The 19,246-nt window shown below is 37.6% G+C and overlaps 1 protein-coding gene across 1 annotated transcript; it reads left to right on the forward strand.

Annotated features, from left to right (window-relative positions):
- Positions 1-2,206: 2,206 nt before the first annotated feature.
- On the forward strand, positions 2,207-6,572 carry LOC109105051 (CMRF35-like molecule 8). The gene is made up of 6 exons (XM_042765163.1): positions 2,207-2,412; positions 2,542-2,862; positions 4,875-5,015; positions 5,101-5,205; positions 5,473-5,525; positions 5,610-6,572. Exons 1-6 carry the CDS (start codon positions 2,373-2,375, stop codon positions 6,006-6,008), a joined length of 1,059 nt encoding a protein of 352 aa, XP_042621097.1. The 5' UTR covers positions 2,207-2,372; the 3' UTR covers positions 6,009-6,572.
- Positions 6,573-19,246: the final 12,674 nt, after the last annotated feature.

The following is a 19,246-nucleotide window of genomic DNA, read 5'->3' on the forward strand; positions in this document are numbered from 1 at the left end:
ACTGAATTGAATTCATTCATTGTCTATTGTTTTGTGTGTTGCACAGTGAGCAGTGACCCAAGTTATATGTTATATTATGCTCATCACTGATGTTATTTGTGCATTATTGGATTATTTATGTGAAATGCAGGCAGTGGCTCATTTTATCGGTTTATGGACAAATGACTTCATATACAACATAAATATAGAGTTCTGGGATGAAACTCTAGATGGTGCTGTCCTATAGGTCTAACTTAATCTGGCCTTATGACATAATTATCACATGGCACAGCTGATTGGTTATCTCCTGTATTGGTAGCCAATGTGTCTGGCTGCTCAACATTCAAATATATGACTAGTGCTTGCCATAGCACTTGCAGCTTGCTTCAGAATAGCGAATTCAACATCTAAGATAATGCTCTTCTGGTCCATATCGCTGTGTGTATTGTGTGATCTGCTAACTGAATTCAAAAATGAGCAACCATAATCAAGTTTAAACTAAGTGTCATGTTAGCAGTTTGCATTGTATGCATGAGTGAATAATAAGCATATTAGCAGCAGCATTTAGCATCTGTGTTATACAGCTGGAGCAAAACGCAGTTTAGAGCATATCTAATCGCTCTGATGACACGCCGATAGTAACGGACATGAAACCGGTTAAATGAAATATGCATTCTTGTGTATGTATTTCAACGGGGGTTCGCCATATACATCGGCAATTATCCCAGTGTTCACGTTTGTTATTTCTAAGGTCGATATTTTCATTGTGATGAGTGTTTGGTTGATTTTAGCCGCACGCAGCATCAGAAGCACGCGCTTATAGCAGTCATTTGTTGCTGAAGATCATACAGAGGCCCGCACATGGCAGGCAGGAAAAAAGTAGGCAAAATCATGTGCACGATTTACTATTTTATTCCCTCAATTTATAAATTGTCCGCACAATTTACTAATTCGTTCCCTCGATTTGCTAAATCGTGTACACGATTTATAAATCAAGAGAACAAATTAGTAAATTGTGCGCACGATTTAGCAAATCGAGGGAATGAAATGGTAATCGTGTACACGTTTTAGGACATCGAGGGAACGAATTAGTAAATCCACCCAGGGTTTTTTTGTGCACTGTAACACTGAAAACTTTGATCTGCACGAGAGAATAGAATGGCATGCATCGGCTAACTTTGTCCGTCCCATCATTCCACAATCATTAATTAACCAGCTGTTACTCTGTCGCTAGGACTGATGAAGTGGAGAAAATAATTATGATATTTGCTCAGGTGGATGCTGGGGTCTATCTATCGGATTTCAACATGTATCCATTTTGTTAATTAAACATTAAACAGTGCGCTCAGGCTCACATAGATATTAATATAAGCTTTTCACATGGCTCTTCGGCGCAACAGCAATATATGTCTTGGCGATAGATCTGTTTGTTGGGGGGTGTTTTGTCTTGTATTGTCCCTTCTATGTCTCCTGCTTTGTGGGGGTTGTTTCATGTATGTTATAATTGCAACAGCAATATTCTTACATGCTCACAGCAGCATGTTGTGGATGTATTGGCAGTAGCAAGTCTTGGTACTTGTACTAGCAGTGTAGGTGAGCTATTCGACCAAGACCAAATACATTAACATTGTCATGTACATTACCATGCCGATCCCTCCAAGAGTTGTCATGACAGAACATCACTTCTGCTTTAGCTGTTATTGGCTCATGATAAATTGCTGGTGTGTTTCTTCATTTGCATGTATGTCTTTTCAGGTAAATGTGACTGCTTAATGAATAAATTACTTAAACATGAACTGAATGATGAAGTGTGTTTTAAAGTGTGAGTGTGTTTTCTGTAGTTTCGTCAGAACTGAATTAATCCATGTATGAGAATGTGGAAATCAAGGGTTTTCTCTAAACACAGAAGATGGGAAGTAAAGTGAAATTGTGAGAAGTGTATTGACTTCACACTTCATGATACTATGAAGGTTTTTTTTTCCTTGTTCTTCTTCTTCATTCAAAGGCTGCGTGTGTAACAAAGAGGAAGTCATGATGCATTACAGATTTTAGTCTCACTGAATGCTCATAGTGTGTAAAACATGGTGCACGAAGTATTTGTCAACACACATGTACTTTGCTTTCTTCTGTACAGTTTGTTCTTATATTGTTCATGTTGTTGTTGTTGTTGTTGTTTTTTTTTGTGACCTGTGCCTCTGTTTCTCACTGTTTCAGTCTAACTTGTACGGGTGACACATACCACGGCAGAAGACAAAGGAAGAGGAAGTCTGCATCTTATCACATTCATGATTCACACACTGCCAGGAACCACCTGAAACACACACACGCCGAGAGCTACAGACCCGTGTAGAACTGAATCTGCTAACAACGCAGAAGATCATTAAATAAGAAGAATGAAGATCATTTGGACTTTCACTCTGCTGATGATTCCTGGTGAGAAACTGACTTGTTTTTGAAAGCCATTTTTGAATGCTCCTCTCATTTTAGCCTCATAATTAATGTACTAAAGCATTTTATTACATTTTTATTTAATTTTATTAAAATGCTGGTTTGTTTTTGTAGGTGCCATGACCTCCATGAGTGTGACTGGACATGCAGGAGGTGAAATCAACATCACATGCACATATCAAGAAAAATATACAGCAAATGTAAAGTATTTTTGTAGAGGACAGTGGTCAGACTGTACAGACCGAATCAGGACTAAGACTAAAAACAAATGGGTTGATTCTGGAAGATTCTCTCTGTTTGATGACACAAGAGCAACAGTTTTCACTGTGACCTTCAGAAATCTGAGAGAACAGGATTCTGACACGTACTGGTGTGCAGTTGATATCCCTCTCTCTGAAGATCCTAACACTGAAGTGAAGCTGAAAATTATATCAGGTGAGTAACCCAGATGCTTTCTGAACATGACTATCACTAATGCTGTTATTTTTGGCAGTTTGGTGCATAAATGACAATATTTTGTAAAAATAGTTTTCCTTTTAAATTAAGTTTATTTTTCAACCCTATCACATTTCAATCATTAACTTGCTTCATTTTTGTTAATTTGTATCCCAAATAAATGTATCGCCATCACTTTTTGCAGTGAAACACTTATATTTAGCAATTACACAAATATTGTTAAAGGGCAAATGTCGGCTCGAAGTCTGTCACAAATTTTCCGTTCTGTGTCTTGTTTTGGACTTTTATATTGTAATTGTTGTTCCTTCATTTCCTATTTCCTGTCCTAGTCTGTTTGTAGTTTCTTTGCTAATTAGTTAATTGATTGTTTTCAGCCTGATGAAGGTATCCATAGTCATGTCTTCTGTGATTAAGGTGAACACAAAGATAAGAGGGGACTGGATCCAAATGCAGATTAACAGTTTAATGAAAATAAGGTCAAATACAAAACAAAAGGAGAACCAGCACAGAGCAAACAAGAACCAGAACAGAAAACACAAACAAAGCATTGGGCAGACAACCGAGACTTCACAACATACAAAGAAACACAGGGGCTATGTTTAAATGTGATAATAAATTGACACCAGAAAATAATCAATGAACAAAGAATTTACAAATAGATTAAAGACTAAGACAGGAAACTAAGAAACTAGAACTACAACATAAAAGTCCAAAACAAGTCATAGAACAGGAGATATGTTACAAAGACAGTTTTTAGTCAACAGGAAGATCAGAACAACTTAAAATACAATAAGAGCTCAAATGAAATTCATTTGGTGACATTACATATGCATGCATAGAGTAAACGTGTCTGGCTAAATGTTCTCTTTAAAGATGGCTACAGAGAGCTAAAGTGTGTTTTAAGGATCTGGATAAGTGTGTTTGCATTGTGACTGTTTAACAGTTGTATATGTACTAGAGAAATATGCAAATATTTATATAATATTAATATTAACATAATATAATATAATATAATATAATATTATACTGTTTGTTATTTATAGTTGTAGGTAGTGTTGTCACGGACCAGTTTCGGTACCAAAGCAAAACACAAAAACACGCTTATTAAAAAATGCATTGCACTCTGTGTTGGCATATATGCAAATTCATTCTCTGCCAGAAGGAGGCGCTTGTAGAGCGGGAGAGAGAGGTAAGGGATGTAATCAAATAAGCGCTGAGCCAGTGCTCACAAACGCTGCTCAGGCATTACAGGCAAGATGAAATAAAAATGACATCCATAACTTTCTGAAGACAGCTGGTTTCCTTCAGAAATACAGTGATATAAAAACACCCACACTGGGTTTCGACTTTGACACACACAGTGCTCATGTCTATTCAACGAAGTCAAAGCCTTTTGGAAAATGTATTTGTGGAGGTCAGTTTTGATATTGTGTCGTTCCAAATAAATCAATGTTTGGGAAACACAATGAAACTTACCAGCTTGAACTCTTTCGTTTGATCTGGGTGTCTGTCTTTAAAGTGTTTTGTTAGTTTGGTGTGTTTCCTCCTTTTGATGTCGCCCTCTCTCAATGCTTTTATGAAGAGAGCGCATCAAGAACCGGGTTGACCGGGTACTCTGTACCACCGGTACTTAAAAAAACCTGGTACCGTAACATTTTTATTTTTTTACCAAATTGGTACCAAAGTACTGGGTCTTTTGACAACACTAGTTGCAGGTGTAGTATCATCTTAATGAGAGGTGAGATGTTTGCTGTTTCATATTACTGTCTGAATTTAAAATGAACAAATTTTATTATAAGATTAACCATTTACAAAAATTGTAACTTTATAGGGTTTTCAAATCATTTAAAGCTTGAAAGTTTGTGCACAGGTTTTCACAGATGTTCTATATATATATATATATATATATATATATATATATATATATATATATATATATATATATATATATATATTTTTTTTTTTTTTTTTTTTTTTTTTTTTTTTTTAAGGGAAAAGCACTTATCCACCACCCTTGGCATCTTCATCTTCATCATCATCATCACCACCATCATCAATCACAACTCCACCTGTTTCACTAAATTCCCAGCCATCAACATCTGATCTAACACTGAGTTCTCCGTCTATCAATGGTATTCTGGTGGTCGATACATTAATTTTGACTCATTTACCTGCAGGCATCAGAGAGAATCAGGCTCTCTTTGTGTTTTCTCTCAGACTCGTCTCTGATCATCGGTGTGTCTGTGATTCTGCTTCTGCTCATCACTGGACTCGTTTCATTTAAAGTGGCTCTCTGTAAGAAGCATCAGGCTCGAGATAAAGGTGGGTTTTGTCTTAAAATCAAATCAACTAGTTCCACGGCTTCCTTTGCATATAATTTGTTACCCATTTATACCTTTGTCGGAGTGATTTGTTAATGAGAATAATGTTTAGAGTTGTTTGCCAGTGCATGACATTGTTGTCTGATGAATGAGTGGATGGAAAGATGTTGTTTCCCCCTGCTGGTCACACCTGATATATGTGAAATATTATTGAATGTGAGGTATCATTAGTATTGCTATATTTAATCTAGTATATTTGTTTTTACAGACCCTGATTCAGACTCTAAAATGTCTGAACCTGGAACAGAAAACAGTGAAGCGGTTTGTGAAATCAAATAGGTTGATAAATGTTTCAAAGAATGACCTTCATCAAACGCTGTTATTAATTTCTCATTCTCTTCTTAGGTTCCTCAAATGCCTTACATTTATGAGGAGATTAAAGACACCAGGCCTCAAACTGACTGCAAAACTGCCCGATTACCCACAAACCCCTCTGATTCTACTAAAACAGTCTATGCGACTCCTCAATTACCCACAAACCCCTCTGCTTCTACTAAAACAGTCTATGCGACTCCTCAATTACCCACAAACCCCTCTGATTCCATTAAAACAGTCTATGCGACTCCTCAATTACCCACAAACCCTGCTGATTCTACTAAAACAGTCTATGCGACTCCTCAATTACCCACAAACCCCTCTGATTCCATTAAAACAATCTATGCGACTCCTCAATTACCCACAAACCCTGCTGATTCTACTAAAACAGTCTATGCGACTCCTCAATTACCCACAAACCCCCTCTGATTCCATTAAAACAGTCTATGCGACTCCTCAATTACCCACAAACCCTGCTGATTCTACTAAAACAGTCTATGCAACTCCTCAATTACCCACAAACCCCTCTGATTCCACTAAAACAGTCTATGCGACTCCTCAATTACCCACAAACCCCTCTGATTCCACTAAAACAGTCTATGCGACTACTCAATTACCCACAAACCCCTCTGCTTCTACTAAAACAGTCTATGCAACTCCTCAATTACCCACAAACCCCTCTGATTCCATTAAAACAGTCTATGCGACGCCTCAATTACCCACAAACCCTGCTGATTCTACTAAAACAGTCTATGCGACTCATCAATTACCCACAAACCCCTCTGATTCCATTAAAACAGTCTATGCGACTCCTCAATTACCCACAAACCCCTCTGATTCCATTAAAACAGTCTATGCGACTCCTCAATTACCCACAAACCCCTCTGATTCCATTAAAACAGTCTATGCGACGCCTCAATTACCCACAAACCCCTCTGATTCTACTAAAACAGTCTATGCGACTCATCAATTACCCACAAACCCCTCTGATTCTTCTAACGCTGTTTATGCTACAGTTTAGCAGTGCAGAAGTTCATGTGATCCAGGGATTAGAGTAAATACATGTTAGTGATTGGCCATTTCAGTTTGTTGTTGTAACTGCTTGAGTTTGGAAAAGTCTTTTATAAATGTGAATTCACTGATTCAGCTCTTGAAGGTTAGTTATTTAGCATTTATAAAGTGTCATTTCATCAGACTGTGACTGTAAATGTGATTGTGTGTGTGTGTGTGTGTGTGTGTTGAATCTGAGTTGCTGAATGGCTGTCTGTGGTGCTGAACACTAGAGTGACCCGCTTGACTCTCTCTCTCTCTCTCTCTCTCTCTCTCTCTCTCTCTCAGAGGAAGTAGGCATCTCTCTTTCACATTAAGCAGTTGAAGACGTGACACTCAAAAGACCATTATGACGTTTTCACTGACTGTTTCAGAGAAGCTTAATGGAGTAAAAGCTGGTCCCAAAATTCATCAGTGACGGGACAAAAACAATCCCTGATTTAATGAAGAAACTTCAGATAAATAATGGTTTAATTGAGGATTAAATGTCCTCATCTGCTTGACTTTGTGGAAAAGATCTCAGTCAGTCACTGGACTTTCGTAAAGACGTTCAGTCTTTGTAGATTTATTGTAAAGTTCACAGACATTTACAGCTGTTTGTAATGTTTTGGTCATCACTGATGTTATTTGTGCATGATTTGTTTTATTCATGTGAAAGGCAGGCAGTGGCTCATCTCATCACACGAGTTTACAGCTTCATATGTTTTGCATAGTTGAACCGCTGTGTTTATGGCCAGGCAGCTGCTCTACACTGAAGTTACATACAGGATAAAGTGTGTTGACTAATTAAATGACAAGGAAACAGACACAGAAAAACAAACACATAAGAGCTTCACAGCTTTGTGACAAAGGTCTCATCTGTGTTTAACAGGATCTGAATTCAAATCATAATACAGGCGAACCTACAGTGTATGGACAAATTAATTCATGTGTAATATTAAAATCATTTTTATTTGAAACTTCTGTTTTACAGCTTCACTTCTGCTTTAGTGATTATTGGCTCCTGATAAATTGCTGGTGTGTTTCATCATTTGTTTGTATTTTCTCTTCTGGTAAATATGTCTGCTTAATGAATAAATATAATATTTTAATTGTATCGTAACCATTTACCTAAGTGAATTATCAAGCATGTTTTAAAGTGAGTGTGGTTTCAGTAGTTTCTGCAGAACTGAATGTGGAAAATGAGGCTTTTATAGGAGAAGGGAAGTAAAGTGAAAGTATGAGAAGTGTGTTGTTGACTAAATTATTCATGTCTCTAATGAAGGTTTTTTTTTTTTTTTTTTTCTTCATTTAAAGGCCACAAGGGAAACAAAGAGGAACTCATGGAACACAGAAAAATATGCAGCAAAAACACTTGATATGTCCACAGTTCTGTATTCTGCTTCTGTAATGTTTGTTCTTTTTTGTTAATGCATCGTTTTTGTTCTCTCTCTCTCTCTCTCTCTCTCTCTCTCTCTCTCTCTCTCTCTCTCTCTCTCTCTCTCTCAATTCAATTCAATTCAATTCAATTCAATATGTGCTTTATTGGCATGACAATTGTTACAATGTATTGCCAAAGCATAGTGTTTACATTGAATCTATATACATCCATGTATATACAAAGTAGAACAAATAACATTTTAAAATTCTTCAAACAATTTATAATTTGTGTGTAGGCGCATCACTGATTTGTGTATGTTTGTGTGTTTGTAATGTGTGTGTGTGTGTGTAGGCGCATCACTGATTTGTTGACTCCTCCCTCTTTTTGTGACAGGCATCAATGTATCTTGCTGCTAGTAAGATACAGTGTTGTTTTTCACCTAATAAAATACTGAAGTTGTGTTTTCTTGTTCAACATTTTGAAGTCAGGGTAAAGTATTTTCAAATTTGGGATAAAATTTATTTCTAATTTCTTCAGAGTTAGAGCAGCTGGTGAGGAAGTGTTGCTCTGTCTCCACTTCCCCATGACTACAGTAAGGGCAGATACGGCTCTCTCTGGGCAGCCAGTGCTGTCGATATCTGCCCGTCTCTATAGTCAGAGTATGACTGCTCAGTCTGTACCTCGTCATCGGTCTTCTTAATTTACGGTCTTTCACTGTACTCAGATATTCTGCAGTTGTGTAATCTCTATTTAGGGCCAAATAACATTCAAGTTTACTTTGTTTTTCTGTTGTTTCAGTCCAATAAGTTAGATAATTTTCTTTTTGTGCTTTTTTATTATTTGGTTGGGCCCGAATTGTGTGGATGGATATTTCAGAGTCCTGATGCTGGCTGTTGTTAGTTTGCTTCTGCAGCTTCAGGATCATCTGAATCAGGGGACTTTTTTCAGGGTTCACTTCATGGTTTTTAAGTGCTTTAAAATGGTAAGAGTTGGGGTCGCTCATTTTTAGGTGTTTCCAAAATTTGATGGCTCGTTTCTCAATGCGCATCAGTAGAGGGTATTGGCCTAATTCTGCCCTGCATGCGTTGTTCGTAGTGTTCCTCTGGACTCTGAGGAGACTCTTACAGAACTCAGCATGCAGGGATTCAATCGGATTTTTGTCCCCCCATTTTTCAAATTCGTGATTCAGGAGAGGACCCCACACTTCACTGCCATATAATGCAATAGGTTCAATGACTGATTGGAATATTTTGAGCCAGATTCGAATTGGTATTTCAATTTGGATAGATTTTTTGATGGCATAGAAGGCCCTTCTCGCTTTCTCTTTCAGTTCATTCACAGCCAAATTTAGTTTACCAGTTGCACTCATCTTCAGCCCGAGGTATGTGTAGTTTGTGGCATATTCTATTTTGGTGATACCAAGGGTGAAGCTGTGTCTCTTTCCCTGAACTCTGGGTCTTTTCTGGAATGTTAGTACTTTAGTTTTGTTAGGATTAATGGTCAGGGCCCAGGTCTGACAGAACGTGTGCAGGACGTCTAGGTTCTGCTGTAGACCCTCTTCTGTTGGAGACAGCAGAACCAGATCATCTACAAACAGCAAGAGCTTTATGTTGGAGTCATGTAGTGTGAGGCCAGGTGCTGCTGATTGTTCTAGGACTGTCGCTAATTCATTAATGTAGATATTGAAGAGGGTCGGTGATAGTGGACAGCCCTGCCTCACACCCCCGCCCTTGAGTGAAGAATTCTGTTCGTTTATTTCCAATTTTAATTGCGCATTGATTCTTTGAATACATTGTTTTTATAATATTGTATGTTTTACCCCCCATTACCTGATTCTAGAAGTTTTGACAGCAGACCTTCATGCCAAACTGAATCAAAGACCTTCTGGAAATCTACAAAACAAGCAAATATTTTGGTTTTGTTTTGGTTGATGTATTTGTGGATCAGGGTGTGTAGGGTGAAGATGTGGTCAGATGTTCTATAATTTGGTAAGAATCCAATCTGACTTTTGCTGAGGACATTGTGCTCGGTGAGGAAGTGTACGAGTCTTGTGTTGATGATATTACAGAACAGCTTCCCCAGATTACTGCTCACACAGATGCCTCTGTAGTTGTTTGGGTCTGATTTGTCTCCACTTTTGAATATGGGCGTTATGAGTCTCTCTCTCTCTCTCTCTCTCTCTCTCTCTCTCTCTCTCTCTCTCTCTCTCTCTCTCTCTCTCTCTCTCTCTCTCTGCTTCCGGCGTGAGTGTTGGGTGCGAGTGGACGGAGTGTGTGAGCGTGACTGGAGGGCCGGTGTGTCTGGGTGCGAGTTGACGGAGTGTGTGAGCGTGACTGGAGGGCTTGTGAGTGAAGCTGTTTTCTTTTTTTTTCCCCCTTGCTGTTTTTCGGGTCTTTTCAATTTAGTATTTTTTTGTTCTTTGTTGGGCCGCGTGCTATCCACTTTATCGGGGAAGCATGTCGGCCCCACGTGTGCAGGTTTTGAGTTCACTCACGCGGCGTAATGCGGTTAAAGTAGCCGCCGCGGTGAGTGTGGAGGAATGTTGTCTTGCCATTGGTGAGGTTGTGGGGCACGAGAGCGTGCTATCCGCCTCCAGAATGAATAGTGCCATTGTGGTGTTTCTTAATAGTGTAGATAAAGTCAATGAAGTAGTCGAACATGAAATAGTCATTGGTGCTGATTTTGTCTCTGTTCTTCCTCTTTCGTTGCCAGCTAAGAGAGTCACGTTGTCAAATGTTCCACCATTCGTAAGTGACGAAATTTTGACACAAGCTTTATCTCGATATGGAAAATTGGTATCTCCGATTAAAAAGATCCCAATCAATAGCGAATCACCTCTATTGAAACACATTGTTTCGTTCAGGCGATTCGCGTATATGATTATTCAGGATGATGTCGAGCTAGACATAATGCTAAATTTTCGAATTGACAATTTTGAATATGTCATGTTGGTCACTACCGCGAAATCTAAGTGTTTTTTTTTTTTGGCAAATCTGGACATTTTAATTCGTAATTGTCCTGAAAAAAATTCAGAAAGGGAAACAAACGTAGTTAATGAGAGTACTGGGGGTGATGGTGGTGCGTTTGGTGTTGCAGACGCAGCTGAGGAGGTGTTGCAGGGGCCGAGCTCGGCTGTGGCGGTTACGGCTACGAGTGTTCCCGGTGAGAGTGTTGTTGCTTCGACTTCACTGCAGTGTGAACACTCGGGCACGATACGCGCCAAAACAATTTTAGAGGCTAGTGCGAAAGATTTACCGAGCGTGGCACAGTTTTCTGAGGATAAAAGAGATGGGCAAAATGAAAGTGCTTTAGAGAATAGTTCGGTGATATTGCAAGAAGCATGTGTGACGGATTGTGTGGAGGAAGAGCATTTTTTTCAAAATGCCTCATAAAAGGAAGATGATTAAAAAAATATTTGATGCCAAAATAAGTAAAACTAGTGAAGTGCAAGACGATATGGATCAGGATACAGAAAGTGATGGTGGGTCTTCTGACTATGACACTTTCTCAGGGGAAGTTCATTGGTCGGGATTACGGACTTGATGATATTAAGTTATTCCTTAGATCAACAAAAAATAAAAGAGGTGTGCACGTGCAGGAATATTTTCCTGATGTCAAACAGTTTGCTGAAAAAGCAAGAAGCCTAATGGCAGAGAGTTGCTTTACTAACAAAGAAGTCTATCGACTTAAGAAAATTGTGAGGAATCTCAATACTGCTAAAAACAATGATGTCTGTTAATTTTAAAAGTAGAATGGCTGATGTTTTTTGGCTATTTGGGTGTTTTTTCTTTTCTTTTTTCTTTTTTATGGGTGAAGTTCATGTAGCTACTTTGAATGTTAACGGTGCAAGAGATTCTAGAAAAAGAGCTACAATATATGAAGTAATTAAGCAGAAAGATATTGATGTTGTTTTGTTACAAGAGACTCATAGCGACTTGAAAAATGCTGCTGACTGGGCGAGGGAGTTTGATGGCATCCCTGTGTTAAGTCATAACACTTCAATAAGTGGGGGAGTTGCCATTTTATTCACAAATAATTTTAGTCCTATTTCTTATGATGTTGATGAAATAGTAAAAGGTAGGCTTTTAAAAATTAGAGCTGTTGTTGAAGGTTATGTGTTTATTTTTATTTGCGTTTATGTTCCAACTGCACCAGTTGAAAGAATGTTTTTTTAGACATACTGTGTTCAACTCTACAAAACTGTTGCCCTGAAGACTTCTTGTTCCTAGGTGGTGATTTCAATTGTACTGAGCATAATTTAGATCGAAATCATATTGAGCCTCATTTGGCTTCACGTAAACGTTTTATTCATATTATTAAAAAGTATGATTTATGTGATGTTTGGAGATCTTTAAATGATAATGTGAGACAGTACACTTGGGTTCACACACGTGATAATGTTATGTCATTAGCTAGGCTGGACAGATTTTACAGTTTTAATCACCATCTTAGTATTTTCAGTAAAAGTTATATAACACCAGTAAGTTTTACAGATCATAGTATGGTGCACTGTAAGCTTATTTTAAGCTCAATAAAACCAAAAAGCGCATACTGGCATTTTAATACTAATTTGTTAAAATGATAATTTTTTTAAGGAATCATTTAAGTATTTCTGGGAAACTCACAGAACAAAGAAGTCTTCTTTTTATTCATTGCAACAGTGGTGGGATGTTGGTAAGGTAAAAATAAGACAATTTACTCAACAGTATACTCTCAACGTTACTAAGGAGTTGACTCGTTCTTTAGAGTTTTTGGAAAGAGAGATAATTGAATTTCAAAATTTGGCTTAATCTACAGGTGAGATTCATTATTTAGAATCCTGCTCAAAGAAGAAAGCTCAGTTAGCTGATCTACTGGGGCATAAAGTACAGGGGGCTCTGGTCCGTTCACGTTTTCAAAGCGTTGACCAGATGGATGCACCATCCCAATACTTTTTCAATCTGGAAAAAAAGAACGGGCAGAAACGGTTTATTCATGGATTGCGCTCTGAAGATGGAGTGTTATTGTTGGATCCTGCTGATATTCGGGGAAGGGCAGTACAGTTTTATCAAAATCTGTATAGGAGTGAGCGCAAGTCAGAGTGTTGTGTGGACAACATTTTCCTTGACAGCCTACCAAAGGTATCAGAGGAGGGTAATCATGATCTTGAAGGAGTGCTGACCCTGGAAGAGCTCTATAAGGCCTTGCAAAGCATGGAGTCTGGGAGGGCACCAGGAGTGGATGGCCTCCCGGTTGACTTCTATAAGGCTTTTTTGTTGGAGTTGGGTGTAGATCTGCTGGAAGTACTGAAGGACAGCTTGTCAAAGGGCGGGTTGCCTTTGAGTTGCCGAAGAGCGGTGATCACTCTTCTTCCAAAAAAAAGGGGACCTTACAGATATTAAGAGCTGGCGCCCTGTCTCGCTTCTCTGCAGCGACTATAAAATACTTTCTAAGGCATTGGGTAACAGATTGGCTGGAGTGTTGGGGTCAGGTTATCCATCCGGACCAGACATACTGTGTCCCTGGTAGATCTATATTCGATAATATTTATTTAATTCGGGATATTTTTTACATCTCTAAATTGTTAAATTTGGACTGTGGCTTGATATCTTTGGATCAGGAGAAGGCGTTTGACCGAGTAGAGCACTCATATTTGTGGAATGCTTTAACAGCTTTTGGTTTTAGTAAAAAATTTATAGATATGGTTAGGGTACTCTATTGTGACGTTGAGAGTATGCTGAAAATAAATGGTGGCTTATGTGCTCCTTTTCAGGTTCTCAGGGGTATCAGACAAGGTTGCGCCTTGTCTGGAATGTTGTATTCCTTGGCGATTGAGCCATTGCTTCAACAGATAAGAGGTCAATTAAGTGGTTTGTTTTTGCCAGTTTGTAATAATAAGATTTGTTTGTCAGCCTATGCCGATGATATTGTGGTGATGATCAACAGACAAAGTGATGTGCAGATTTTACTTAATTTAATTGAAGAATTTAGACTGTTGTCTTCTGCAAAAGTTAATTGGAAAAAGAGTGATGCTTTATTGTTGGGACAATGGATTGATGGTAAACCTTGCCTTCCTGATGGTTTGTGTTGGGGGAATGGGGGTATAAAATACTTAGGAGTTTATCTAGGGGATGACAGTGTGTTACAAAAAAAATTGGGAGGGGCTGATGGAAAAAGTTAAGGGGCGGTTGGATAAGTGGAAATGGTTATTACCGAATATGTCCTATAGGGGGCGAACTCTCATTGTTAATAACTTAGTGGCATCTTCACTTTGGCATAGATTGGCCTGTGTAGACCCTTCACCACAGTTTTTAGCGGAAGTTCAAGCTGCTCTTGTTAACTTTTTTTGGGACAAACTGCACTGGGTCCCACAGAGTGTTTTTATACCTCCCCAAAGATGAAGGCGGGCATGGTTTGATTCACTTAAAAAGTAGAATGGCTGCCTTTCGGTTACAGTTTTTTTAAAAGACTACTTGATGGTTCTACAGATTTCAGCTGGCGTGCTGCGAGCTGCACCATTTTGCACACTATTGGGGGTTTCGGACTGGATAAATCCCTCTTTTTAATGGATCCAACCAAATTGGATTTATCGGAACTGCCTGCTTTTTATCGAAATCTTTTCAAGGTGTGGAGTTTTTTTCGTGTTCACAAGACTGAGAACTCATTTTCTCTACACTGGCTTTTGCAGGAACCACTGATACTTGGGGCCCGGTTGGACATTGCTACTCACTGCTATTTGCCGGGGTTCAGCACCATATTTCAGAAATCCAAGGTTTTTACATTGGGACATTTGTTGACTTTAACTGGGCCTCATTTTGAAAATGTGGATGTTGTATCCAATCATTTAGGAATTAGATCTGTTCGTTTATTAACTTGTTTTTTTGTTAAACTCAAATCATGTTTTACATTTGAGGAAGAACATTTGTTAAGAGATTTTTTTACAGGGGTTTGTACTCCTGATGTTGAGGATCCTTTTCCATGTTTGATTATTAAACCCAATCTTGAAGAGGGTATAGGTTTTTTGCTGGAATCAGGTGAATCTTTACTTTTAGATTTCTTTGTCAAGTGAAGGGAAAAAACTTTATAGAGCCTGTGTTTTGGTTTTTAATAAGAAAGTGTTAGAGAAAAGAACTGATACACCATGGCGTTCTGTTTTCAAACTGAGAAATGATGTAAAACCTGAATGGAGATCATTATATAAGCCACCATTATCTAAAAGGGTTGGTGATATACAATGGAGAATTCTCCATGGTGCCATTGCTGTCAATTCTTTTATTTCGATGCTGAATCCAGAAGTTAATTCTGCTTGCCCTTTCTGTCTTCAAAGGGAGACTGTTTTACATGCTTTTATGCATTGTTTTAGATTAGAACCTTTGTTTGTGAGATTAAAAGAATTGTTTTGTAGGTTTGATGAAACCTTTTGTATTGAGACTTTCATTTTGGGTTTTAAGTACTTTCAGAAAAAACGTTTTACCTGTCAACTGTTGAATTTCATTTTTAGGGCAAGCAAAAATGGCTATTTATATCAGCAGGAAAAAAATAGAGTGGAACAAAAGTGTAGCGATGATGTAAATGTATGTTTTTTAACTTTGATAAAATCTAGAGTTTTGATTGATTTTCGGTTTTATAAAACTATGAGAGATCTTTCAACCTTTGAATTGATATGGTGCAGTCATGGTGCTTTGTGTGCAGTTTGTGAAGGTGATTTGTTTTTTTCTTTATAATTTCAGTAGGTTTTAGTATCCTCTGTGTAATGTGTTGAATGGATTATATGGTTAGCTTATTGTGAAAAGATACTGTTAAAATTGTAAATAAAGTTTTTTTCAAAAATCAAAATCTCTCTCTCTCTGTCTCTCTCTCTCTCTCTCTCTCTCTCTCTCTCTGTGTTGTACCAGTGACGCACAGCAGCATTTAACTGCATTCATGACAGAAACACCACCAGCAACACACACCGAGAGCTTCAGAAGAACTGATCCCCAACAACAGAGAAGATCACTGAATTAGAGAAAATAATGGAGAATTTAATTTTGACTCTATTGATGATTCCTGGTAACGTGGCCATCATAAATGCTGTTAGTTTTGGTAATCTGGTGCACAAATTATATAATATAAACCTGTTTTCAGATTTAAATTCAGTTTATATTCTCTGACCACACTGACAGATATTTGTTCTCGTTTCAAGCATAAACCTGTGCTTAATTTTAAGATTTGTCATTTTGTGTCTCAATAATAAATGCATCTTGATTTATGAATGTCATGAGACAAGTCGAGTTTGCCTTTTTTCTGTATATTTCTATATGAGACCAATTCAAAATCTGCTTTAAAGAAGCTCTAAATAGGCAGTAGTGTCATTATTCAACTCAAGTACTGACTAGCTTCAGTACTTTTTGCATTGCAACACTGCATGTTATTTTAGTAACTTGGTGCACAAATCATGTTAAAGTGCAAATGCTGGCACTGAAATAGACTTTTTTTTTATACAACAGGAAGTTCGGAACAACTGAAGATACAATAATAGCTTAAATTGAATTCAGTTGCCATAGTTAATACCAAATCTGGATCCTATGTACATATTTATGCACAAATGGCTAAATGAACTTCACATTATGCTACATTTATGGCAAAGGATGTCCAGTTTACTTCCAGACACTGTGATCTCTACATTTTCGTTGCACTGTGAGTTTCTGATGTTTCGATCTCCTGTTGTCAGTGTGTTTGATGATCATGTGTTTGTACAGTGTAAATATGACCATAATCTTGCTGTGACGTCAGAGAACCTCGAGATCTGTAGATAGTTTCTCATTCTCTTGTCAAGTTCCTCAAACGGGCTTAATTTATAAGGAAATTGCAGACATCAGACCTCACACTGATCCAAATACAGGAACTAAAACAGTCTATGCTACGGCCCAATTACCCACAAATCCCTCTGATCCCATTAAAACAGTCTATGCTTCTCCACAATTACCCACAAACCACTCTGATTCTTCTAACACCGTTTACACAACGGTTTAATATCACAGAAGTCCACGTGTCTCTCATACAGTACATGTTAGTGATTGACTGTTTCAGTTTGAGTTATTTGCTCAGTAATCACCACCATTGTGCCTGAAGTAAATTATGTAAATATCTCAATATACCTAACCATTGTATACAACTATGAACAAAATAAAAGCTAAATGTTATTTTGTTATAAGAATACAGTGTTAATTTGTTTGCATCAAATCACATTGGTAAGTAAAGTTCCTGTCAGTTCATGTAGACCCCTTCATCATTTGCTCTTGAAGATCAGTTATTCAGCATGATGCAATGTTTATGATGTGTAATTTCAGAAGATCAGTTGGACTATGAATGTGATTGTTTCGGTGTTCTGTGTTCACTTCGGTCATTTGGGCTCTCTGTACAAAACATGTTTGTGTGTGTTTATGTGGTTTATGAGGACACAAATTTGTATAATGGGTATGGATTGAATAATGTGCAGAAGTTAAACAAACAAATCCAGTATTTTGCACACAAACTTGATCTGCTTTGCAAGGGAAAACTCGACTCGCATACAAACAAACTGATTTGCAAATACACATTTGTGAGAAAATCAAGCCAAGAGATCACATAGAAGGTTTAATGTCTCACAATCAAAACAGACAGCATTTGTATGCACTAAATTGTATTTGTTCAAAGGTTACATGCAATTTGTAAGACTGATTGTATTTGTGAAATACGATGTACGCTCATGTATTATTTGTAAAGCACAATAAGTTTATTTGTTACCTCTGGGATTTCGTTTTCACTGACCTTAGTATTTGCAAATCGCTTTCTGTTTGATTGCGAACAGAGTTTTCCTTTGCAGAACAGATCAAGTTTGTTTTCAAAATAATGGATTTGTTTGTTTAATTCCAGCACATTATTCAATCCATACATGGGTATTATAAAATGAAAAGGCTCTAAAAGGCTTAAAACCCATGCATAATGCAGAAAGTTTTCTGTGAGTTTTAGGTGTAGGGTTAGTGTATAGTGCAATAGAAAATACAGTTTGTACAGTATAAAAACCATTACGCCTATGGAGAGTCCCCAATGTGTGTGTGTGTTGAATCTGAGCTGCTGTCCGTGGTGCTGAACATCATGTGAACACTAGAGGGAGCCGCTGCACTCTCAGTCCTGAACACTCTCTCACACAGATACAGTGGAATTTACTTGACTCGGGTTTCATGAATGTGAGTTCACTTGTATGAACTAAAAAGCAAGTTTCATTTAAAGTGAAAAATTTAATGTGTTAAGCAAGTCTTAGAAACGTGAACATATAATTTTTGTATCGGTATATATGCATATCTGTTTTTGTGTGTCCATCAAATACTGCGGTAAAGTTGGTTTTATATTCACACTTTCGGACTTCTGTGTCCAATAGCTTTGTTAATATGCATTTAAAAAGGATACTTACAATTAATTTTCATTACCGAGACTATAATGAGCAGTACCCACAATCCGTTTTGCTGAAGAATTCGATGTTTTTAAAAGGTTTAAAAACACGTTCATGCCTATGGAATAGTGTGACGTCATCACCACCAGAGGGACCGTCTACAAATTACATGATACCTCTATGGCAAGTTGCTAAAGATACTTTTGAGCTGAAAAGCGCTGTTTGGTTTTATTTAAAACATTACAGAGCATGTTGATATATGATACATTTATTATTTATATATTTCATAATCAATCTGTGCCTCAAGTGTAAAATATTTAGCTATTGCTGTGTTAATAACTGTGGTTTCTTTAATGACACATGATTAAGTTCAATAGCTTTTAAAAGGCTTGATGGACTGTTCCTGAACACATTGGAAAATCTTAACTTGACCCTAATAAACATACTCAACTCTTTATTGTGCAGTAATTGTCTTTATATGGTCAATGTCTACTACTTCATAATGTGTTGTATTGGTTGCTTTAATGGCACACCATCCAGTTCAGTAACTTTCAAAAGGAGGGTCACACCGCTCCAAAACAAGTTGCTAAATATTTAGTTGATCCTAAAGAACACACTACAAGTTTTTAATGTACAATTATTTGCTCTATATGTTCAATTTCTACCATTACTGTATTCTATGGGGTTCTTGCTACACCATCCAGTTCAACAACTTTTGAAGAAAGATACTGACTTACCCAGTACATATTGTAAAATATTAATTTTACATTAAATAACACACTACAGCTTTTGAATGTACTATTATTTGCTCTAAAATTATGACACGCCCACAGCAGCAAAACTGTACAAATGCTGGACATCCACACA

Source organism: Cyprinus carpio, chromosome A1, assembly GCF_018340385.1.
Source record: "Cyprinus carpio isolate SPL01 chromosome A1, ASM1834038v1, whole genome shotgun sequence".
NCBI lineage: Eukaryota > Metazoa > Chordata > Actinopteri > Cypriniformes > Cyprinidae > Cyprinus > Cyprinus carpio.